General features: G+C 44.1%; 1 protein-coding gene across 2 annotated transcripts in view; it reads right to left on the bottom strand.

Moving 5' to 3' along the window:
* Window positions 1-26438, bottom strand: part of SCMH1 (Scm polycomb group protein homolog 1) — a 413339-nt gene that overhangs the window by 316417 nt on the left and 70484 nt on the right. For both annotated transcript variants that reach the window (XR_015308461.1, XM_086956860.1), the window contains exon 7: window positions 4644-4732. Coding sequence is in view for 1 of the 2 variants with exons in the window: in XM_086956860.1 (XP_086812986.1) it covers window positions 4644-4732 (89 nt within the window). In the remaining variant the exon portion in view is untranslated. The remainder of the gene's footprint in view (window positions 1-4643; window positions 4733-26438) is intronic.

The following is a 26438-nucleotide window of genomic DNA, read 5'->3' as shown; positions in this document are numbered from 1 at the left end:
TACTTGATTTTATTTGTATTGCCTTTCATATTCTCCTATTTTTCATTATGTAAAATGGTCAAAGTCATTGTTTTTTGTGTCTTTCATGCGGCAGTTGTCTCTGGGATTCAGAGGTCTGCATTATATGTGCTATTTTGACAAATAAAATCTGTTTGAAAAAACAAAAAAAACGAGGAAACCCCCATTTAAAAAAATGCTATTTACTCTAAATTGAATCCGATGCTTATGACAAACATATTGTTTTTTAGATTTAATGCGCTCCTGATGAAGGATCAAGCATGACCCGAAATGCATTGAGCAAAAGAAGAATTACAGATGAAGCTGTCTAACTAACTTTTCATGTTTTCACCTTGTGAAAAAAGTGTTTATTTATGTAATAAGAAATTGATGTTTTGTTGAATGTTTCAGACAAAGAAACTTACAAAAGATTTCATTTTGGTGTCGAATTAAACCAATATGAATGCGACAATCTAAAGTTCTAATCTTTGTGTTAAAGTGTTTACATTTGGTATAAATACCATTGCTAATGTGCCTAGGGGTTGAGTCCTATGGTCGCAAGATAGGTAGGTTATTTTAAGGCATGGGTCAGACAACCGTGCTACCTCTGCAGCACGCCCAGAGTAATTAGATGATAATTTTGAATATTTTTGAGTGAAGCAAGAATAAAAAAATTCTACACAGGTGTGCATCTCCACCCGAATCAAGACTTAAAAACGACCATATAGGGTGGGCCACCACACATCATAAAATGGTCGGTGCGGGCATTATAAATAAAATAAAATGCCTTCCCAGTTTTTTTGTCTGTTTTACAGCATTACCTCTTTATACTGCCATCCACAAAATTTAACTGCTCACGACTAGGGATTATAGAATTTATTGTAAGGCAACAAACCAACCCCTGTCCCCCAACCACCTTCTCCAACCAAGCCCCCCACACCTCCCACTCTGTAGCTCCAGAGACTACACTGCCTATTCTGTGCTGAGAAGCAAAGTGCAAACACATTAAATGGTTGAAAAGAATATCTGTGGTAACTCCACTGTAGTAGGGTACATGGCTGGCACAAACTAGCAGACTTTCGTATTTCCTGGTGGGACTTTATAGGTATATCAATCCAAAGAGACTTATGGATGGGCTGCCATATTAGATAATTGGGAACTTAGCAATGGGGTTCCAATTCCATACATCACACTTTTTCCAATATTTACAGACGAGGAATGCCCTATATTCATGTTGAAACAACCTAAAGACAGTCCACAAACATAGCGCTCTTGAGATTAAGTTGATAATTGGGTGACAGGGAAGGAGGGCCATTTCAAGTCTCAATAAGCCCTAGTATTACATTCTCTTGACTCATTTCTGCAGATTAGGGCAGCATAGGAGGGGGATGTGGGTGCCCTAGAGGACGACTATTGAACAGAAGATAAAATGGCCTCTAGGGGGCTGGCTATTTCTGGGTTTTCTATTCGCTCAATTTAATTATATAGGTTTTATTACTGCCTAGCATGACTCTGGCGCATGGGTTGGGCGACAAATCCTGACTGCCTTTGATGTAATGCTGCACCAGGCACTTTCTACCATACTGTATGGGAATGTCCAGTGATTGACACCTATTGGAAAGCAATCAATGAAAGATTGGGACAGATGGTGGGCAAAGGCTGGAATGGAACCCAAGATAGTCTTCCTGGAACTGATGGATACCTTGGGTGGCCTTCGCAGTGTTCGCACTTTCGTGGCTATGGGATATGTGATGTTGAAGAGTGATATGGTACCACTGAAGGGACAAGCGGGCCCCTTCACTTATGGAATGAGTTAGAGGCATGGATTACTGTGCTTAAATGGAAGTACTGGCCTATAAAGCTCTTGGGTTACAACAGAAATACTTTTACATTTGGAGTTCATGGACTGCCTTCAATGCAAGCTTGCAAAGTAATCGTGGTATATGTGTAGATATGCCATTCACACTGAGATGTTTGATGATTAATTTATGAACCCACTGTGGTAATTCCATTTATGAGGCATCTGACACCCAACTGCACGTTTTACATTTGTTCTTTGTATGCTAAAATTAATTAAAACAATATCAAAAAAAGAAAATGTTCATTTGATTCTTTCTCTTTGTGAAACACAGAGACACAGAAGACCTATTAGCAAACCTTGGAAGACTCTTTCTGAAAACACTAGAGGGCTTGTCCTGGCCTGCATGTCCATTTGAGAAGCCACAATGCCTGGGACATCATCATGCAACTAAGAGCACACCGTGAAGACTTCAAATTGGGTCTTTGTGGGAAATTGCTGAGAGACATCACCACATTTGCCTTGCACTGATTCAGGACCAAGAGAAGGATAGAAAGGCCCTATTCTGTCAACCAAAACGGCCCGTACCCTAAATGAAGCATCCTTAATAAAATGAGCAGCACTGCCATGCTAGAATACACATCAATAGTCCTTGAATAGTATCCTTGACCTTCGTCTCGATATAAACCTGTACAATATGAGTTACCAGAACAAAGTTTAATGCACTTGCGAGAGTGTGCGGGGAACTCTTTTACTTTTGCAAAATTGTTCCCAAATTATGGCTGCAAATCACACGGACGGCATTTGCACTAACTTGTTTCAGACGGAGGTGAAGTCTCTTTGTTGAGTTGATGAAAAGTATAGTCTTTGTCTGTAGGCACAGAGCATGCAGATTCTAGATAGATGCCTATGCATAAAGCTGTTAACAGCACAGTCAACTTACCCTGCATGGTGGAATTGACATAGGGAATTGGTACCATTGTCATGTATTTGTTGACTACTGTTTCTGAGTACTGCCAAGCAGACTGCGACTGAAATTATTCTTTAACCACAATAATAATGTACATAAAAGGCGTGATCATCTAAGATTGTGTGAAACCAGTTGAGGATAGCACCAGAGCTAGAGAAGATGCAACCACTACCACAAGCTGCTTTCCACAGGTGGCTCTCTGGTCCAGAGCTCCATTTTTGTACATCCCCAGGACTGATTTCTTCCTTTTTTTGGGAATGTTTCAAAAGTCTGCGCTAATGCCACATCTGCAGGTATCTGAAACTGTATTGTGAATAGTATATCTCAGAACTGTGAATAGTAATAGTCTGAGATAAAGAGAGTCTGGTCTCCAAGGGGGAGTGAAATGGCTCCACAACACTATGCATGACATGAAGAGGACCAGCTAAAAGGCATCCTGAAAGACAAAGTAGGCATTATGTCAAAGGCAGGATTGGAAGCGAATGTCGAGATTCAGGAGTATGTCATCATTGCTTGCCCGAGAATGATGTTCCTCATAGGCAGATTCTCTCACAGATAGGTGAGGCCCGTTTTAGGTGAGTCCTCTATATGTGTCTAAGGGCCCACGGGCCATGAACTTGCAATTGATAGCAAACTACTAACAGATTATTAGCACACATAAAACACTCAAAGTGGCAAATGATTTCTCAGACAAATGTCAAGCAGCAAGGAGAGTAATGAAATCTAAGCTTACAAAAATAAGCTTCAGCTAGAATGAAACTGGAATGCAAATAAACTCTGTAGCTCTCTCAATAACTATCCAATCACCACAAAACCATGCTCAAAAACATCCAACTCTAATGACTTTCATTATGTTGAGGATGATTAATATTTGACTTCTTAAAGCATCATTTACAGTAGTATGATGATGTTCTTTGAGAGCAGGAATGTGTGGAAATCAGGTCTTTGCATGATTTGGCCTTGAAGGCTTATTTACAGAATTGCTGTAATACTACTGGATCACTGCTTTTCTGTGACGTATTACCATCAGTTTTATACTGATCAAAAAGGCACAGCAAAAACAAAGGCAAACACATGTTGTAAGTGGTTATCTGCACTTTTTTTGCTTGCAGGATATGGTTTCTCTGAGTTTAGAATTTATTTAGGCTGATTTTTTGAAAAACAGAAAAACCTAAGTTTGCAAAGCATGCTTCATGAGGCTGAGAGGATGGGAGACTGAGCACCCTAATTGCAATGTAGCAAAACAGAACTGCAAGTGGCAAATGTATTTGCAGCTTACAAGGTAAATGATGCAATTTCTTGAGAGCAGAAATGAAAATAAGGCCACTACAAAGGCGTGCAGTCCCTGCAATCTGCCAGAAGATGTGTCTATGCTTTACGACTAGTCATGTGGTTGCAGGGCACTGAAAGGTTACCTACTACATTTATCAACATATAGCCATTTGCACACCGGAGGCTGTCCATCAGGGATATGTTCCACTCTGCAAGGGACAACTGTGGGTATCGCTGTAAGCAGAAAGCGGTAGCCCTTCCATTCTCCTACTGATGACCCATTCGCAAAGTGACACATTTTGAGCCAAGATACCCATTGCAGGAGGAACGACTGCAATAATGGCAAATGCAAGAAGGAGGTCTGCTGCAACTTACAGCACGACAGAACTTTTACAACTTCTTGTGAGCTGGCTCTTTGCCATGTGGTAGACTGATACAACTTGTACAGTGCAAATAGTCAGCCAGGTCGCATCTCAGAAACTGTGTCACTACAGTGTGTGAGATGAGACCTGACCAATAATATATCTGGCCCCCTTTGTTTCTTAGAATTCCTGAAAATAGAGATGTATGAGCAAGTACATTTTTCAGAAGAGTGAAGGGTATTACCTTGTGGAAAATCTTAGCTGGTGCCATCTCAACCCCATTCAGAGTCTTCAAAAGGAACATCGGCCAGGATGAGGCATTTAACCGAAACCCTAGGAAGAGCAAGATTGACAACTTAAAGCAAGAAGTATGGCTTCCTTATTGTACAGTAACTGAAAGCATTGGATAATATGAACCACCTTTGATTAACGTTACCATGATCAAATACAAAAGTGGTTCAATACATAGCCTGAACACAAAAATACTAGGCGTTTGCATTACACTGAAACACACACATGGTCCTTCATTTAGATACATTTTTCCCTGAAAAGAAATTTGAAATGTAGGTCATTGTTGTTATTTTTAAAAAGAAGCTCAGGGGCAAACATTTACTACTAGCCTGTGTTTTTTTATGAGAGACAGAATAACAAGGAACTAGTAGAGCACACTGATACAAAATGTGATTAGCTGGCTGAGAAGCTATTGAAAGATTATGAGCTCCAAATGGACATTTACAAAACAGCTGAAGATGAGCACTTCTGACTGCTGAAAAAACTATTGACAACAGACTCAAAATCCTACTGAATTGTTCCAAATATTAGCTTGCAGTATGGCCTTTTCTAGATTTTTTGCCATTTTCTAGATGAGCCACCCCGCAAGATTTCTGATGGAGTCAGAAATGTTAGATAATTGCTATTCAGTAAAACCTTACGCTGCATTTTCACAGCAATTTCCCCCCCCCCCCCAAAAAAAAAAACAGTTTATGGCAAAGAGCCTTACACACGATAATGAACTAACATTTCATGTATATTACCACGCCCAAACTTTAGGCCAATTTGCACAACATTTTTATTTTTAAATCAAGTGTCTGCATTACTTATTGTGCCCATGCATCGTGGCTTATTACATTCTACTGAAAGGATGAACAAGTTACATACTTTGAGTAATGCTCTGTCTGGTGGACACTCTATCTAACTGCAGATTCCTCACCTTAGAATACTCCACAGATGCCAGACCAGATCTGGAAAGCGTTTCTCCAAGCAGTACTCCCACATGCCACACAGTTCAGCACTGCCTCCACACAGCCCCATAAGTGGCAGAGGGGACTTGCATGTAAGGGCATCCCTTGCGCGCTGGCATCCGTTTCATGTCTTTTCCCTTTCCACACCCTCAGATGTGAAGATGAACATTTGTTGGTGCTCAATGTTAACCTGGGACCATTTAAGGTGTTAAAAGAGGCCACTCTACAGAATTGGGAGACGGGAGTGGTGTGAATAATCTGCAGGTAGATACGAGTATCCAACAGAAAGTGTTTCCAAAAATAAATAACTTGTTTTTCTGATGGAGATACCCAACTACATAGTCATCACCTTAGAATAGATTTCAAAGCACTACCTCCCCAGGTGCAGGGTCTGTGTGTGGACTCAGACCAAACAAAATCTCTGAGAACTGAAGGGGCAAAATGGATCTGGCTGTCAAGGCAGCGGTTTTTCATGAACGTGTGCACAGACGCCAGAGATAAGGATTGGCAGATGTCAAGGACATGCATTCTTCATTCTCTCACAGTGGTAGTATCCTTAGCCCTGGTTGATTTATCTCTCAGACCTTCTGGAGACTGCTTCTTTGTCAGTGCGTAGTATATCTTAATGTAGTGGACTATTGACCTCGACAGGGCCCTCTTCTGCATAGTCTTCTCTTTTTGCTCTAGAGAACCACACAAAAAGTTCAGAGTCCACTCAACGATCCTTGGTACATTCAATGTAACAGCTTCCAGCTGTTGGAGTTTCTCCTCGTCTTTCGTGAGGGGCGGATGGGGCAAGGAATTCAGGCAGAATTATGGATTGTCCAGTGTAACAAACTTTGGCAAAATACCATTCATGTCTTCAGCAACAAGCTGACTGGAAAAATGGTGGTATAGGGTGGTTAAAGTGCCTGAAGTTCACTTATGCAATGTAATCACAATGAGGAAAATGGTCTTAAAAGTCAGGAAACACAGCCAGAATGTATGCCTTGGCTCAAATGGCATACACTTGAGAAGTGTAAAGACCCAGTCACAACTGCGGCATCACAAACAGTTTGAAAAGAAGCAAGTGCCAAACCTTTAAGAAACCTGCTCACGTGGCAGAGCTAGGAGGGCCAAGATAGAGGTCGCTCATTCTTGAGCTTCCGCCCTTAACATTATTCTGTGGTGTTGGCGTGCCGGCTGGCCCCTACTGAGCTGTCTTGGATGCATCTAGATCCCGGAACATACAATAGGGGCGCGGCAGCTTGCCTGGCTGCTGACCTTGGCTGTGGGGACTGGGGCAGCTGCAAGTTCGAGGAAGTTCTTTGCCTGAATGGGCTCATGTGGTGCACCCTTGAAATCTGTGACTGCGCTGGGACAGCCGACCCTCCTTGCTGGGCCCTAGACCCACTGAGGTATTCATAACAGATTGCTGGGGGAGGGTGGGCAACAGCGGTGAGGGGAGCTTCATGAAAGGTCTGGCGGCTTCCACCACGCTGCCACAGCCTGCCCAGGAAGGGCAGGCGTCCCGCCACATCTCCAGATATTGCCCCAGTGGTAGGGGGAGGCCGTACTGCATCTCCCGCAACAGGGCCCGGGAGTGTGAAAAGGGAGCACCACCCTGCAAATAGCCGTGAAGGGAACGGCCACAAGATTCTGTTCAGCACAGGAGGGAGCGGACCAGAGGAGAAGGCGGAGGACTCAAAGAGTACAGAAGGCCTGACGGGCTCATTTGACACCCTGAGCAGCCCACAATACCCCGAAAGATAGGGGAGAACGGTAAATGAGCAGTGCGGCCGTGGGCCGATCAGCGCCAGCCCCTACAACAGGTGCCAGCTCTCCGAAGGCCTCAACTGCTCATGCCATCAGCATTGTGCACATCGCAGGGCAGGATGGCCAGATATCTGTGCTGTGTTCTCCACAGGGCCACTGGGGGGCCTCTGGATCGCTGGTGCGCTAACAGACAAATAAGGCAGACCCTCTAAGCCAATATGGAGTATGACAGAGCCCCGGCGACACTGGCCTAGCCTAAAATTGACACATCCAAACACCCCATAGGTGGTAACAAGTAGGGGGCAGGCAGGGAACCACAGATGGCCCAGGCACAGGAAGGTGGGGACACCACTGTAATTCTTCAGGCGATCCAGGACTCGCACTCGACCCCTGAATCCAAGATAGAAGTGAGTTGATGTGGCCATCTTGTGCCAGGATCTTAGCAACACTGCTGCAATGGTTTCTGTAGTCGAAGGGTAGATTGCTGAAATGGAGACCAGGTCTGTGACCTTAAAATTCAATTCAATTCAATAAATCTATATTCAGATCCATTTGTCGAATCCATAAAAGCACAGGTCCAATACATCAATTTACAACACATCTTAAAATCTTTAAGAATCATCGAAAATACGGTTTAAAATAAAAAGAGAGAAAATGGCATAAGGATTATACATGATATAGTTGCCGTTTACTTGGGACCATGTTTTAAGCAACGAGTACTAGGATTCACCTTCATTCATTGTACATACTAGAGCGTGCCCGTAAAGCGGCCTTCAAAAAAGAGCATACTCGAATGACCAGAACATCTTCTTCCAAACTGAGGATTTTGATGTAGGCTGTTTTATGGTCAATAATCAAAGTCTCCTTAAAAAACGGAATTAAGAACAATTTACTATACATTTGATAAAAATTACAAAAGAACAAAAAATGTACCATGGTTTGTTTGCTACGCATGCTGCATGGGCACATTGTTTGCTCAAATTTCGTGGTGTACCCCAATGGAAAGCAGAGCATATATTTCATCGTGCCCGCTCTTAATCTAAACAGTAATCGTCTCTCCCAGCGACTAATATTCCTCAGAAGGTATCCTGATGGTAAAATAGTTGAGATGTTTTCTATCGACATATACCTTCCCACTGATTGTTTGGACATCTCTTCCACTTTCCGTAACGTGTTGTACTTTTTGTACAACATCTCCTGTAGTGATTTTTTGTTAACCCTGCCCGGATCACTAGGGTTTAAGAAGAAATGCTCAAGATTTACACTCAGTGGGCTTTCTCGCACAGCTGAGAGCCAAGGTATTTCCAACCCTTTATCACAGCTAAGGCAGTCAGATATTATACTTTGGGTTAGAGTGGCAGCGGGATTCTGCCATACTTTAAGCCAAAAGATAGCGGGTCGGGCTCTAATGAAGTCCTCTATGTATGTTAGGTTCAGCTCCCCATGACAGATGTATTTGGATGCGTTAATCGGAGCACCTAACAGTTTTCTACAAAATCTGTTCTCCTCAGTTTGGATGCCCTTACAACCAGAGTAACCCCAAACCTCAGCCCCGTAAGTTGCCACCGGGATACACTGTAATTTGAAGATTTTAATAATAGGTTATACTACCTCTGCCCTTTTTGGTTGGGGTAGGGAGAGAACACAATTAATGGCTTGTGCAAATTTGCCTCTGCTATGTGAAACATGAGTGGTCCATAGACCATTGGCAGCGAATACAATGCCCAGATAGGGAAAAGTGCAAGTGCTTTGTAAACGATCATTTCCTATTGAAAAAGATTTATTAGGGTATTTCTTTGGTCCGCAAGCCATTATAAAAGATTTATTAAAATTAGTATGGAGATCTAAGGCAGCCATAAAATCCACAAAACCCTTTATTAAAGTGCGTAGTTCATTTGGAGTGCGGCCCATTAAGACTGCATCATCTGCGTATAAAAGTGTGGGGAGGGTGCTGCCATTAATCTCAGGGACATCATTTGTAAGTTTGGTCAGGGAATTGTGCAATTCATTAATGTATAAAATAAACAGCAGTGGGGCTAATACTCACCCCTCCCTAACACCCCTGCCAATAATGATGTCTTCAGTCACCTCCCTGCAATTGCTAATGCGCACCCTTGACTTTAGATCCCTGTGCAAATACGCTAGGAAGTGTACTAAAATTTCGTCCAACCCGTATTTTAAAAGTATAGACCATACATGCGACCTGTTTACAAAATCGAAGGCAGATGTTAAGCCAATAAATGCTAAATAAATAGGAGATTTCCGGGCACACTATATTTACCAATAATTAAATTAAGGTTTAAAATGTTTTCATCCTCGGCCCAGGTATTAATTTTGTTAAACAGGACTCTTTTTACGGTGTTATCAATCAGGGAGATTGGTCTGTAGCAGCTTGGGTTGGAACGATCGCCTTATTTAAAAAATAGGAACTATAATACTAGTGGACCATGTGCAAGGAATTGAAGCAACAGTTAAATTGTTAAAAACATTTAATAAAAGGGGAGACCAAAATTTCGGTTCATACTTTATGAGATCTATTGGTAACCCATCAGGCCCCAGGGCTTTGTTACCTAGGCTCTGCTGTATGGCTTCCTCAACTTCAAAGATTGTTATATCAATCTTAGCGGGTCTTTGGTAATTATCTGGGTCCTTATTCCCTGTTGAGGTTTCATAGATCTTAGAGAAATGAGATACCCATACTTCGCTGGAAATTGTGCAGCTTATTGGGGTCAGTGTATGCCCCATTGATCTCTTAGCCTTCACAGCTGACCAAAAACCAGTCCCGTTATTAAGTTTTGCGGTGCATGCCAGGTTGTCCCATCTCTCCTTTAAGACAGCATCTTGCCTTTGTTTGATAGTAGACTTATATTGATGCCTAAGTGATTTTATAAAAGTGTTTTATCCCTGGGCTTCATTGACAAGACTTTGCGGAGATCTCTATTGGCTCTAGAGCAAGCGCCATCAAACCACAGTGGGTCCTGCTTTGGCTCAGTTAAGGGTTTAGATAGAAGAGATTTAACCCCCCCACACACAATTGAACAAATAAATCAACTACCTCATAACTACAATCACTTTTGGTCAAAGAAGTGTGGCTCAATGGTTAGAGCGGCAGACCCTGATGCAGAGGTCTGGCCCGAACCAGGGTTCAATTCCTGCCTCGGCGGGTCTTGGGATCAATTTCCCCCGGACCTGATAATTCTCGCCTCAGTGCCTATTCTAATCATGGGTCCCACTCAGCAACTCTGGGCAATAGCTTGCTTAATCTCCACAATGGCCCCAACAGCGCTAGGATGCCTGGCTTCACCTTGGGGGTGCCCAGGAGTGGGCACTTCACAGGGAAAAGGCCAGTAAGGGTTCCACAGCCGTATGTGAACAGCGCCTTGAGACCCCTTCGGGGGTGATTCGTGCGCTATATAAGCACTACATTTATCTGTCAATAAGTGATGGGTACAATTTTACCATTCTAAGGAATAAATCATAGCTTTTAACACCTCTCCACTCCACTCTTAAGATGTTAGTATCAAGCACTAAGTTACTAGCCCCGCATTCTTTCAGAAACTTGGCTCTATGGGAAAGTCTAAAGATGGTAACAATTGGATTATGGTCACCTAAAACGTCTTTAATACCTCAGCTTTTACTAAGAAGTCTACCAATAGGGGGGAAATTAACACATAGTCAATTATAGAGGTGCAATCTCGCCCTCTATATGTTGGTATGGCTGTTCCATCAATGTGCGGTACCCCTGCGATTTCCATAACATTGACTAAATTAGAATTACGCAAGTGGGCCAGGAGTTCGGTTCCCCTATTGCATGGGTTTTTATCCGCATATGATACCTTATCTAACATCTCAATATTAGAGATTTTTGCATTGAAATCACCTCATACACATATCCCAACTAACTTTCCTGGGAGCCTCTACTTTTGCAAGTTCAAAATAAAACAGGTTAATAAAATTGACATTCGGGACAGTGTAGAAATCATTGTTATAAAAATTAATAAAACAAATCGAAACACCCCTGGTGTAAATCAATGCCTGATAATTGTCATTGTCAGTTGGTATCACTGTGACACTACCCCCTGCAGAGATATTAATCCATATCGATAGCCCGCCTGACTGGCGACCTTGCTTAGGGATAGAAGTGATCTTATTGAAACATTCAAACCCTTCTTGGTAGACTTCCTGTGTCGCCCAAGTTTTTTGTAACAGTAAGATGTCATATCTTTTAATCATGGTTACCCATTCTTCTAAATTAATTTTAGAGGCAAGGCCAGCAATATTCCAACTTAAGATGGTTAAATTAGGTTCTATTTCAGGTATTGTTTGGCAGGTCAAACTCGAACATGCTAGGTCCGTCAGTGGCGTAGTGATAACACCTGGCTTGGGGCGAGCATCCAGTCAGTCCTGATCATCTAGGCCAGACAGGGTGGAGAACCTGTTATATATGGTCATCTGGGTTGCCTCCCTGGGTGCCCTAGTTAGTGTGTTTAGGTCAGGCTTGTAGAAATATCCCAATGGGAGTGAACTAATATGGGTCGCGATGCAGTAACTTTTTTCCTCCATGTTGGATAACAGTCTCCTCACCAGGGGTAGTTTCCTAAAATTGATGACTATACAATCACCCTTGATATTCTTTGGGGACTCGCCCACCCACCCGACCCTCCGTGCCATGATGATGTCATTAAAATTTTCTGCGCCTAACCCCTTGTGTTTTCCGAGCCAATCTGCGCATTTGTTTCTCAACTGTGGCCAGGATTCAGTTTGGTCGTTTCTAAGTGGGGGCACTCCTGCTAGGACCAGCACATATGGGCAAGCAGTTGGTGGGAGACATAAGATGTCCCTACTTCCCCTTATTCATTATCGAGGAATTGGGCGCTCTACTGTTTTAGCTGCCCTGATCAAACTACTACCTGTGGTTCCCGGACCTATTCCCACAGTGCTCATTGCCGGTGCTAGGGGACCAGTTTTGGGAGTGGCCATTCTGTAATTTAATTGCCCAGCGCCATGCCCTACATCATGCTCTACGTCGTGTTCTGGGTCATTACTGGTGTTATGTTTGGGCAAGAAGCATTCCTTGACCTTGTGGCAGATTTTGCAAGTTTCTAATCTTGCATCTGCCCTTTTTGCTATATACTGTTGGCCCTGACTCACATTGGTTGTCCCAGCAGGGTTAAAATCTACCCTGTTCTGTACAATGGATTTGGGTATATTTGCCAGGTGGTTCTCCCTATTTATGGATTTTTCCATATTGTCCAACCGTAACCACAGATTGGAGAGATGTTTTTCCAAAATGTCTAAAGTAATCACAAACAGTATTTGCAACAGAGTTAATTAAGGCATTTCCCAGTCCATTGTCCTCAGAGTTGGCCAGAGTATTAACAGTCTGTATACTGACAGAATAGGTTGTGGCAGGGGTTGTATCTATAATTTTCTTATTGGTCGCATCTCTGGCGATATCACTAGTGGAACTCCCACAGCAGTGAATCCATGTATTGATTGTGTTACTAGGATTAGTTGTATGTGGCGGTTGTTTTCTTTTCGGAGCAATCAAATGGTTTGCTTTCCTTTTCCTTTTTGCCCCGTTTACAGTTACAGACTTTGTTGTTGGGGCACTCCTGCTCATAGATCAATTCTCAGATCCAGTTATTTGTTGGTCGTTTTGATGATCAGAGCTGCTTTGGGTGTTAATAGGTATAGGCGGCAAGTTGGATTCCAAAGCATGACCAATAAACTCTTCTGTGGATTCTCCAACTAATAAACAAGATTGTGGAGGCGCCAAACCCAGTGAAAGTCGCCTTTCAGTAAGTTCAATTCTGTTAGCGACTATGCTGACGGCCCTCTCCAACATACTGTCTATGCTTGTTGCAGATTGTGTGAAAGGGCAGATGCCCCCGATGCGTTTACTCATCACTATAAGCACAATGTTATCTTAAATCAGAACGAAGAAAAAGAAAATGTCATAAGGGTACTTAGGCTCACCGTGTTCTCTTCAGAGTCCAGGGTCTTCGAGGGATGGCTCAGCCCAGCCTCCTCCGGGCTTCGACGGGCGTGGACGGGCCCGCCCTTGGCCCAGGCACGCTCACGCGCGTCCCGCGCTGCATATGAGGGCCACCTCCTGCACCCTCCAATGACGTACACAAGTGGTGCCCTGAGGTGCAATGCCCTCTGGAGCCTGAAGTCCGCAACCGCCTAGCCGTTCCCCTCACGGCGGCGCGGTGCGGTGATGCAGCAATGCAGCTGGACCCCAAGGGAGCAGGTAGGTGGTGAGAAGAGCCGTTCCCCTCACGGCGTAATGTGAAAGTTTTCAGCGTGCACTGGGCACATTGCTGAAATGGAGACCAGGTCTGTGACCTTAAAACCGAGGTGTCCCAGTAGAACTCGGTCTCCAAGATCCTCACAGCCAGGGCTGAAAACCACAATCGCAGGAGTGACCTCAGTTTTGTCGAGTTTTCAGAGGGAGTGGAGGTTGTACACCCAAGGTATTCCTGGGACTATGGCTTAAATCATGGCTTGACCCCACCTGGCTGGCGACCTGATTTACAATCACATGAACACATTGGTCTCTGTGACCTTGAAACTACTCCCTCGGCTCCCCACCCCATCTGCTGATCGACAAGATCCTGAACTATCCAAACAGGGACATGATTATGAAAGAGACATGGACCTAGGGCCAACTTCTATATCAATGGTGTTTCTGGACTACAACAGGTGGTTCAAGCTCAATGCAAAAGGTACGATCAGGTGAAACAAAAACAGAAAGCCATGGAGCGGCAATACATGCTTCTATTTCCAGCGCGCTTCAGGGTTATTTCTAGGGCAAATCCCATTTCTTTTATATGCTGGACGAGTGCTGAAAGCCCCCTGCCTCCCAATCAACCACCATCCTGGCCTGATCGCTTGACTCACGGACACAAGGCTGAGACGGTGTTTGAACGTGCCACTCACAGGCGAAAGAAATGACCCTGAAGGGACCGCCGAGATCGCACATGTGCCTCAGCTACCTCAGACTCAGAGAAGAGGGTATCTCTCACAAAAAAAGGAGGATAATGTTGTGAAGGCCTCAGCGTCGATTGCGCCAGTTGACAGTTATCAACTAACACTATAGCACAAAGCGGACAAGAAACTAATTGATTGGGCTATACTAGTGTGAGCCAGAACCATCTTATCGATTTAGGAGCTCTTGAGACTGGGGCCATTGGCTGGAGGCTTGATGGGTGGGCTCTGTGACTGTCCACTGTTATGACGAGGTTTCAGTTTGGGTGACAGATGTCTAGTTTGTTACACGTTTTTTGAGCAGTACCAGATCAGGCATTTATGTTATACACCACCACACTCCCCAAGGCTCCACCAAAGCCCCCTCTTCTACATTAGAGTGCGCTGGGAGGCAACCAAAGCCTCGCAATGCCCATGGGGTGACCCACAGCCCAACACGTTCCACACAGCTCACCATGAGGGCATTCATGACTATGACAAGCAAAGTTAACAGATTGCTGGACCATGTAAAGCACGGATCTGTTCAGCAGTTATCTATGGATATGGCCCTCTTGGTTAGGTATGGGCACACCAGAGTATACCACGTTGGTTTTGACCATGGCTCCAAGGGAGTAGCAATCTGTCCACATAACTCATTCCCTATGGCGGCATCCCGTGTGAGCCAAGATATTTTAGGGTAGTTCATACTGGTGGAGGGTTGGGTTGAGGGCTCGCTTATATGTCCCCCCCCCCACAGTTTGCGACCTCCACACTGTGATCACTTCGCAACTTCATACTACCTCTCCCTACTGGCCGACACATCATGAGGTGTGACTTCAGTGATGTCCTGGGCCATTTAGACTTCTTTTGAATGCATTCTGCAGAGCCCAGGAAGGGCAGGGGACTGGCCTGCTGGGCCCGAGCTTGGGACTCTGCGACACCTGGCGTGTTTGGTGCCCCACAACATGGGAATACACACACGTTGGCAGCTCATGGCTTACTCTTTCAGATAGTTTTTTTTACTGGCCGCAGCTGACTTTTTATATAAGAGATGATCTTTGATCCTCACCAGGGGCATATTGGACCAGGCACCAATCACCCTTCTCAACGCTTGGTTTCTTACTGACCGACAACTCACATAGGCCCTGGAAACAGAACAAGAAGCTTTCCTTAACACCAACCAAGGGATTGTGGACGCCCCATGGATACTATGAGAGGTTTGTAAGGTCACTATGCGGGGGAACACCTTGTTCTCGTTTCAGAGGACAGGCCCAAGAAGCCCTGTCCTGTATAGCACAGCTAGAAATCTCAATTCTAAAACTCGAAACCTACAATAGAGGCAATCTGCCAGAGTTACTTAAACGACGTCTACCCATAGAGAGAGCCGACCTGTGCCAACTATGTTTGGATGATGCCCGTATGTGTCGGGAGGCCTCGGCCACAAGGCTATATGACTGGGGCTCAACCTTACTGAAGAAATATGCGTTAGAAGAGGCCCTGACGGAGGAGGAGCTCGGCAAAGACCTAGCTGATCTCAACTTGAGAAAAAAACCCTGGCCCAGATTGGTTTCTCACAGAATACTATTGCTGGAGGTGAACACACATTTTAAAACCCATTTTGCGATGCTCATGGAGGTGGCTGACCAAGGTCATTTTCCTGCCGGAAATAGCCCTGCCACTATAGAGGTCTTACTGAAACCCCGACAAGCCCTCTGATCAGGGTGCATCTTATTGACCATCTAATGTATTAATACCACGGTTAAGATGCTTGCCAAACTACTAGAGAGATGCCTGACATGGTCCTCAATAGACTAATCCAACAGGATCGATGCAGGGTTATTTCAAGAAGAAGCACCAGACACTGTATCCGCAGGGTCCATCTTGACCCAGATTCAAAGGCTTTAAGTGTGCCACAGCCCTAATGCTCCTCGACTCTGAGGAGGACTGGGCCTTTCTCCAGGAGATGCTGGTCAAAAAGAATCTAGGAAACAGGGACAATGAGACCTGGCACCCTGCCCTACCGATCCAGCACCTGAGTTTTCACTAACTGGGGATCCATATGACATGGGAGCCAGCCTCAGCCGTTGGGTCTAAGCTGATCTATACAGATGGATTACTTTTCCGGTCAACGCACTGGGGTAGGTAGCCCTAAATTAAATGATGGTCCTACTGTGGCTCCTTCATATACTTCAGAATTTACCCTTCTCCATCCTGAACCACTGGTTCACTACAATAACATCCCAAGCATGGAGATTTCTTTGGGTCGAAAACACCCCCAAGTTTGCCTCTGACAAATGTGTCCGTTCAACCTTTGACAGGGGTCTTGCCTTGGCCAACATCTGTCTCTACTACTGGGCTATGCATACGATTAAGATGAATGACTGGACATGTGGTGGTTGGATGGATCCATCTTGTCGGATGGAGGTGTCTCTACTAGGCTTTAATAACCTTATAGGTATGTTGTTCGGCACTTCAGTCACTCAGTCGCTCCCGGAAATCACCAGAGTGGTCTTCCGGACACGACGTGCTGCCTTGAGATGGACGGAGAGGGACAAGAGGGTGATGTGGAAACCCCTCTATGGCCGGGCAGATGTCTGATACAGACAGTGGGCCTGGAGGGAATCCAGGGATGGGACAATATTGGGGTATCACGCCTTGGTGACATTTGGGAGGGTGACTACCTAAAATCCTTCCAAGACCTTCAATCAGAAATCTCCCATAACAAATCACAATGTTTCTGTTATTTCCAACCCCAGCACGCTCTCTCTGGATATCGGGAGGCGCTAGATTCTAGCCCTCTGGAAGCCCGGCTGCTACTCTGCCCACTGATCAGGGGTGGGCTCTCCCATATTTATAAAGCCCTGGTTAACCATGCCCCTTGAACTCTGGAGACCCTGAGGGAGGGATGGTTGGATCCGATAGAGGAGGCTGACTGGAGGGAGGCATGCATAGCTCCCCTAACCCTAACAATTTCAGCCAGATTGTGCATTGTCCAACTTAAATACCTACTTTGTACTTACTACACACCCAATCGTTTATGGAAAGCCAATAAACTTTCATAAACCCAACCTGCGCCAGATGTCATGGAAAAGTGGGAGACTTCTACCACATGGTATGGCGGTGCCCTATTATCCAGTCATATTCAAGACCCTGTTAAGGGTCCTGGCCCAAACACTGGAGGCATCGCCCACAGTTGTGCTGCCTGGCTTGGTAGATGAGTTGGGAAGCGCAAGGGGGTGTCCAGCCTTACTGGGTCTAGGTACGTTGATGGCTAAAAGGAACATTGCCAAATATTGGCAGTAAACAGATGCTCCACCCCTGAAGAAAGGAAGGCTGAGCATGGACTGCTAAGCTAAATTGGAGGAACCAATTTATTTAGCCGGAGGATGCCCTAAGAAGCACCCGAAGATATGGGGAAAGTGATGGCCATACTATGGACTGTACACTGCAGATTCTGAACTCGTGGGAATGAAGGGTTAATTGTAGATAGCAATGCTATCAATACTGGGACTCCCTGTGTGGACCCGTTATGATTATACTTGCTCTTTTTTTGCTTATAGTCTAAAGAATAAATTGTTGTTGTTAAAAAAAAGGAAATCTCATCACAGCAGGTGATTTATACAAGGACGGTTGGTCTGGCAAACATAGAAGGGGCCAACACATAACCTTTAATACTGCCACCTGCAAGATCTTCCTTGGCCAAAGTTAAAACAAGCAGAAGGATGTTTGACAGTTTTGCTTGTAAGGGGTCAGTCTTCTGAACGCCACTCCAGACCACAAATTTGTTCAAGCATCCAGCAAAAATGGATTTCAGGAAGGGAGCCTAGCGCTTCAGGCGGCAGATCAAATGCAGTACGTTGCTGCCACTCAATCTCCATAAATGTAGGTACATATTGTGCAGATTCAGGTGGAGAACCATGTCCTGTTGCTGCAAAAGGACATCCTTGTAAATTGGTAGGTTGCTTGGAGGACAGATGCTCATGCCCAGAAGAGCCAGCTACCACAATCTCTTATCCCAATCCAGAGATGCTAGAATGACTTGGGCCAAGTTTTCTTGATCTTCTGCAGAACTTGAGGTGAGAGAGGTGGGGCAGAAAGGACTGGAGTCCTGTGTTCCATACCAACTGGCATGCATCTTAAGACTTTTTGTTCTTGTGAAAACTTTCGGCACTGCACGTTTTTGATTGTGACGAGAAGATCTAACTAGAGTACTCCCTACAAGGAGCAGCCTGTGCAGGTAAGAGCGGTGGGGAACTCGACAGATGACGATGAGGGGAAATGAAATAAATAATTAATTTTCCCTTGTCGTAGTCTGTGAGGTTCACCCCACCACCCCGCCGCAGTGCTTTTATCTAAACGGGCTGTCCTGCTCCCTACTGGAAGATGCCCTGTGTAGCCTGTGGCTTTAGATGCCACTCATGATTTGCCAGACATCATTTGCTCAGTTAATCAACTTTGGCATAAAGGGACCCTGCCAGGTGGTTAGCGATAAGGAAAATGCCATGGCGTTCCAGCCATCTACAGAGGCACAAAGACTCTGGATACATAGACCAGGACCCCTCTTCAACAACTTCCTGCAGTACCACATGGCGGTGACGTTATCTGGGAGAACATGGAACCAGCCTCCTCTTGGTGGATGGCAGAACTTTTTCAGAGACACACGAATGGCTCGCAACTCTAACAGGTTGATGGGGAGCCAGTCCTCTGCCCAAGACCAGAGTCCCTTGATCTCCAGCTTTCCCAGATGATGTTCATAGACCAGCAAGGAATTGTCCATCGCCCCCATCAGCTCTGGATTTGGAAGGGAGAGGGGCCTGCAGTTCGACCAATTGTGTTTGAGAAGGCACCACTGAAGATCTGGAGCGGTCTCTTCAGAATAGCATCAATCAGATTGCCTTGATGATGGGCCCAATGGAGCTTCAAATTACATTGCAGAGCATGCATATGCCACCTGGTTTGGCTGATGAGGAGGATGGAGGAGGCTAAGAAGTTGCTCTCACCATGATAAAGGATTTAGCATGAAATATTGGTATTATAGCCCGACTCAATGAGGTGGAAGGAAAGCCCTAAACTCCGCTGTTTCCGAGATTGCTCCAATGAACGGAAGCCTCTGTGAATACGTTAGGTAGGAGTTCAGCTTGTTAATAGTGAACTCCAATGAGGTCAAGAGATTTGCCATTGTAGTCCAAGACTGACTGTTGCATACCCACCTTCAACACCCACTCGTCAAGGTACAGAAATACTCATATCTTTGCCATCTGAAGAGGGGCCCCGGCCACTAGAATCACTTTCATGAACACACAAGGGGAATAGTGAGGCCGAAAAGGAGCACAAGAAACTGTGAATGCTTCTGGCGAATATTGTACCACAGATAACATCTGTGTGAATGCAGGACGGTATTGGAAAATACTGGTCCTGCACGTCTCAGGACACCATCATGAAGCCTTGCTTCAGAACAAACAGGATCTGGCCTAGTGTGAGCACTGAATTTGTCCTTCCGCAGAAAGGTATTTAAAGGCCAGAGATCCAAAATAGGCTTGAGGCCCCTGTTCTCTCAAACGACAAAACAGCGAAAGTAACAACTCTCTCATCTTTCAGAGTCTGGAAACCTCTAGATAGTACCCTTGAAGAGCAACAACCGCATCTTTTGTACCAGAATGGGCTGGTGCTCACTTAAAATCTGCCAAACGCATCACTTGTAATAGTATCAACAGCTGCTTGCTGGACATCTGCTCCAGTGTTGAAGCAATAGTGAGAGGAAAATTAGAGCATAGCTATTTTTAACTATTTCTAAGACGCAGTGGTCTGACATTATTAATTGCTAACCTAGGAGCAAATGTCAAATCCTGCCCCCCAGCGGTTGGGTATATGCTTCTAAAGGTAAACTAAAGTGGTTAGGTGGCTGAAGCAGAAGGAGAAGAGGAATTGGAGGACTGAAGTCCAAGCTAAACAGCATGATACCTTCAAGACGCACGTCCACCACACCGAGCGCTGACTTTGGGAAGCGACTTGTTTTCAAGTACCTTTGGATCTGAAAAGCACCTGCCGCCGCGTTTCTTGCCCCCAACAATTTTCATGCAACAATAAAGGTGTCAAAATAACTACAGTGATTAATGTTCCTCCTTGAGAGAATTCGGGCTTTTGCCTAGTGGCAGTTTTGACTCATAATAAAGTAACGCAGAGGGTCAATATGCCTTCTGCAAAGCACATGTACTATGCAGTTCACATAGTGCCTATATTGTAGCTAGTTCAGTGGGTTGCTGCTTTTGTCAGCGAGATCCTTTTATTACTTGCAGTTATAGGTTAAAATCCTAATATAGAACAGTTAGCTATTACGTGTCATCAAAGATCTGCACGGTATGGGTTAGAGAGTTATGATTTTTCCCCAGTCTTTCATTATCCGAATGTTGTAAAAAGGGTTAATTTGGTTAGCAGGGGCGGCTCCTCTGCTCTGAACACATAAGAAAAATAAAATGACAATCAAACAATTTTATTGTCATTTTAATTTTCACTTGTAGTCTGCGACAGCGAGTCTTGGACAAGGCGGGCCACGTCTCCGTGTCAGCCCGAGGGGAGTGGTAGTAGGTACTGAAAGTGCGCATGTTGGTTTGGCTGGCCGTGCACTGCCGGACAAACCAAAAAGAACGCTTTGATATCTCCAGGCTGCTCCTGGAAGATATCATCAGTTCTCAGAGCGCAGGCTCCCAGTCCCCACGGAACATTAAACTGATCCACTTCGCCAATTTCCTGCACTTCTCTAATGCAGGGGATAATTGCATGAAAGAAGTGCTGGGATTGCTTGGGAAGTCTGGGAGCCTGTGCTCCTGGGGATTGTGGTGCCAGGAGCAGCAAGGGGCGGTACTTAGAGGGAGCGTAAGAGCGTGGGCCGGCAGTGAAAGGAAAGTGTTGAAACTTTTCCCCCAACCCCCTGTGCTGCCTACCCAAGTAGGATTACCAGCAGCTGCTGTTGGGTAGATATTAATTCTTATTAGTAAAAACAACCCCCAAACATCGTGATATGTTTTCAATTCGGAGTTTGTGTTTTTCCAGACCAAGCATTCTTAAACTACACTGCCTACCATTATAGAGGATATGTGGCACCTACACCTTGTAGTCCTCTGTCTTATGTGTAACATTTCCAAAACAATGGTTTAGACATCTATGATTCACTGTCTCTGTGTAATTTGTGTGTGATGTAAAGTGCTATGACACCCTACACTGGTATGAGTGGCGCTATAAAACAAAAGAAATTGAGGTGATCCGTGGCAGAGGTGGTCATTGGGGGTGCCAACAAACACTGGGGCACGGGGCGCCACCAGCACTAAAGCCGGCCCTGGGTGCGCGATAAGGCTCTCTCGGTTGAGATGCTAGGTGAAAAAAGCCTGGTCACCAGGCGCAGGTTGGTGATGTCTGGCCACCTGCCTATTCACAGGCAGACAAGAACAAGGTTTTTACCAGGCAGCCATTAAAGTATCAGTGAAAACATTGTTAAATAGAAGTAAAGGCTCAGAAGTAGCTGGCCCAGGTTGCAAGATCTTCGTAAGGACATTTGATGTGGTCTCAGAAGGAAGCTGCAAATCTAGTGCCTCAGTTGCCCTTTTGACCACAACGCAAAAAAGGAGCGCTTGTCCGTGCTTGGCCCAAGTAGTCAGTCAGGCTCTGGCGAGGAGTCAAGCCATCTGTCATTCTGTAAATCAATGTATAAGGCATCATAAGTATACTGAGGTGGAGCAAGCCATCCCCATCATCCTGAAGTGCCCTCAGCCCTGGCATTGAATCAGAGTTCTTTCTCTGCCATGCCTTTCTCTCACACTTGCACTCACCTGCCTCCTCATTCTCTTCACTACCCTTTCTCTCTTTGCCACATCATCCTTTCTCGCTCTCTCTCACTCCCACCCATCTCCCTCCACTTTTTCGGTTTCAACAACCTCTCTTTAAAACACAACCTCCTGTCTCTCCATCTCACCCTTAACTCTCTCCATCTCACCCACTTCTGTCGGGCTTAGCTTAATTGCTGCCGCCTACAAGGTAATCATTTTGTGTATATAAAGGAAGCTTGAACTGCTTCCATCAGGCAGTTGTTCCTGTGTGGGAGTACGTAAATGGGCCTTGCAATCCCTGTGCCTGGATACAGTGTGTGTATGGAGAAGATCCATGAAGACCTAGGGCACCTGACATTGTAAAGGCTTTTTTGACTTTTGAAGTCGGTGACAGTGTTTACTGCCCGATACAATTTAGCATTTGTTCATTATGCTCCTCTCCGATTACCTTTTTTTCTCATTATCATAATCCTTTATCAGCTTCATCCTCCACACTCTCCTTTCCCTACTCCTCTCCCTCTACTCACCTTTCATCTCTTTTTCAGTTGAGGTTTATCAGTCATCCTATTCCAATCACCCACGTTGCTCATTGTTCTCCTGCTATATCCCCATTCAACCACCTCTAACATCATCGTCATCATATTCTCTACTTTATGAAGCATATCAGTGTCCTACTCCTCTCTAATCAGCCCTTCTATCTTATTTTTTCTCTTCTCTTTTACTCACTACTTTACTCTTATTTCATCTATCTCTTTCCTTGCCATTTTTTTCTTATCCTTTCTTTTTTTCCCCAGCCTCATTTTTTCTTTCTTCACACTCTCCTCTAATTACCCTCCATTTCTTATCTCTGCACCAATTCATCACAATTTTCTCTTGTCAAGATTCTATACTTTTTTTTTACGAAGTTCACTACCCTTTAGAGTCAAAGGGCCAGATTCACAGAACTAACTTAAGACAAAATCCTAAACCATTTACTCATTTTGGTATTCACAGAAGGCACTTATGATTGATGAGTAAGTGCCTTCTGTGAATACCAAAATTAGTATGTGCCTTCTGTGAATACCAAAATGAGTAAGTGCCTTCTGTGAATACCAAAATAGTAGTAAGTTTAGGATTTTTTCTTAAGTTAGTTCTGTGAATCGAGCACGAAGTGAGGAATCTGTGGACCCACGTTTTTCAGAACTTCTGACAAATGGACACCACCACATCCTCAGCTGCCAGTTAATGGACAGTTAATACAATTAGTGGTCTAACCCTGTTATTTACTCTGTATTCCATCATCATCATCATTCCTTTATTTCGCATTATTTCAATGGATAAAAGTACAAACATTGGTATAACAACATACATTACATATCAGTTAAAAGATCCTATGTAAAATCATTAATATCATCCTAAAAACAAGTAGCTATTACAAAATACATCTACTTCCCGTTACGATAAAAGAATAAATTAATCAGCATATCTGAGGAGATAGGTGTCTGCTCTTTGCTACAACCCGCAAATTAAAGCATATGCATAGCATACGTGGGAATTACTTAGCTGTTAAATGAAATGCATTCAGTTAAAATCTATTAATATATAAATACGAATGCATGTCTGTCTGCTTATCCTTAAGGCATTACTACACCATTCATCCGATCGGCATGAAACTTTGGGAAGTTGTTGAGTACACTCCGCGAAGGTTTCTGGCAACAACAAAAAAATAGAAAACATTTGTTAAATATCGGCCCCCCGGCCCCTCATAATCTTTCCAATACTGAATGTTTACAGTTTCCGGTGCGACTCGCTTTTGCAATGACCATCAACAAAGCACAAGGACAATTGCTGCAAGTGTGTGGACTAGATTTGGAGAATCCGTGCTTCTCACATGGACAACTGTATGTGGCCAGCTCACGCGTCTGAAAACCTTCTGATTTATTTGTGTACGCACCAGACGGAAAAAAAAAATACTGTGTATCCACAAGCACTCGAATAAATAAACAGAATTAAAACAACACTTTAAAATGTTTTCCATATTAAAATGAATAAGTTTCAATAAAAATGACACAATCTAAATTGAATGTGATCATAACAAGTTTCCTTAAATTTCCTTTCTTCTGAGATCGCAGCAACGCGCGACGGGTAAGCTAGTCTATATATATAAAAACGAAAGTATGTCTGTCTGTCTCTTTGTCCTTTATGCATTACTACACCATTCATCCGATCCCCATGAAACTTTGGGAAGTTGTTGAGTACACTCCAGCGAAGGTTTCTGTCAAATAAAAAAATTAAAAAATCGGCCCCCCAGGGCCCTCAATCTTTCGAATACTGAAATAGACAGCGAATTTGCGAGCATCGTCCACAGTTATGACCCCTAAACGGAAATCGATTGATCAATCTACATCAGAAGCACGAAAGAAAAAGGCATTACGAGCTTCAGAAACAGATGAGCAACGGGAAGCAAGAATAGAAGCTGTTCGAATACAAACTGCTCAAGCTCGTAATTCTCAAACGAACGAGGAACGACAATCAAGATTGGAAGCCACGACAATCAAGATTGGAAGCCAATCGGGGACGCACTGCTCAAGCCACACATAGAAATGTTTTCAAAAATAAAATGAATAAGTTTCAATAACAATGACACAATATAAATTTAATGTTATCATAACGAGTTTCCTTGAATTTCCTTTCTTCTGAGATCGAGGCAACTCGTGACGGGTAAGCTAGTCCTATATAAAATCAATTGATATATCATCCTAGAAACAAGCGGCTATTGCAAAATGCATCTACTTCCTGCAATTTTAAGAAAATCTATTTATCTACACATCTGAAGAGATAGGTGTCTGTGCTTTGCTACAGCCCATAGGAAAGAATTAAGAGCATAGCACACAAGGGGTCATCCAGCCGTTGAATAAAATACGGAGCGGGTCTACATTGCTTAAATTTATATTTACGTTACATAGGGACTAAAAAAAGTGCTACATTGGGGGCCATAGGAAGAACAAAAGAATATGATATCTAAGTAGTTTGTAATGCTATTTCATCACATTGACATAAGTGGATATTAACCAGAAAACTATACATTAACGGAATATAATTTAAACAAAACCTCAAAGTATATTGATGTTGGGGATTCCGAACAAAAGACAGATATGATTTTATTCCACCGTTTATGGGAGGGAGCAGACCATAGAGGTTTATTGTACTTTTCACTTTGTTTATCTCCCATCTATTCCTGATGCTATTGATGGTAAAATCTTTTTTAGTTTGATCTTCGAGAAGCTAACACACAGCTACAGTGCATCAAACAGCACTGGAAGGTCTAGTGCAGTCAGTGTTGTCTCTATATATTTCAACCAGGGGATCTTATAAGCATAATCCAATTTTAGACAATCCCTGAGAACCTGCCTGATCTAATTGTACGCAGTCCCTTTTCCATATTGAGAGCCATAATAATAATGGAGCCAATCTGATTGAATTCTCTATATATGGCAGGTCCAATTACACAGGGGAAATATAAATTGAACAAGTGCGGGGCAAGGAAAGAGTTATCTTACAAAATGCTTCCTCCACCCACTGTAAAGGGTCTACATCAGTTGATTCCTAAATTGCTGCCCCATATTTAGAACTAACCTTAGCTTTCGCTAGATGGAATATGCTACTTACCAGTATGCATCTGTTCTTGGCATAGAGGGCTGCAGAGTGGTACATTATGAATAGATCGCCATCTGGTGTTGGGCTCGGATGATTGCACTTTGTTTTTCTCTTGGAGAGTCTTTTGTATCTTGGTGACTCCTCCCTTGGTTGGTAGTGCGCATGGGCATCGGCTCCATCCTTAGATTGTTTTGCCATAGTAGGGTTAGATGGAGTAGTATAGTAGAATACAGATAAGAGTGCCCATGTAAGTGTATCTAAATAAGATAATGTTGGAACAGACACAGGTTTCCGGGGAGGGTGGGAGGGCATGTACCACTCTGCAGCCCTCTATGCCAAGAACAGATGCATACTGGTAAGTAGCATATTCCGTTCGAGGCATATGGGCTGCAGATGGTACATTATGAATAGACTATACAGCAGTTCTCTCCCTAGCGGTGGTCGCCCGTGTCTGTTGCAACTGTCTGAAATAATGTTTTTAATACTGCTTGTCCCACTCTAGCTTGTTGTGTTGTGTGCACATCTACACAATAGTGTTTTGTGAAGGTGTGCGGTGTAACCCAGGTAGCCGCTTTGCATATGTCATCTAATGGAATGTTTCCCAGAAATGCCATA

Source organism: Lissotriton vulgaris, chromosome 2_1 (genome assembly GCF_964263255.1).
Source record: "Lissotriton vulgaris chromosome 2_1, aLisVul1.2, whole genome shotgun sequence".
Lineage (NCBI taxonomy): Eukaryota > Metazoa > Chordata > Amphibia > Caudata > Salamandridae > Lissotriton > Lissotriton vulgaris.
This window is presented reverse-complemented; position numbering and strand designations above follow the sequence as displayed.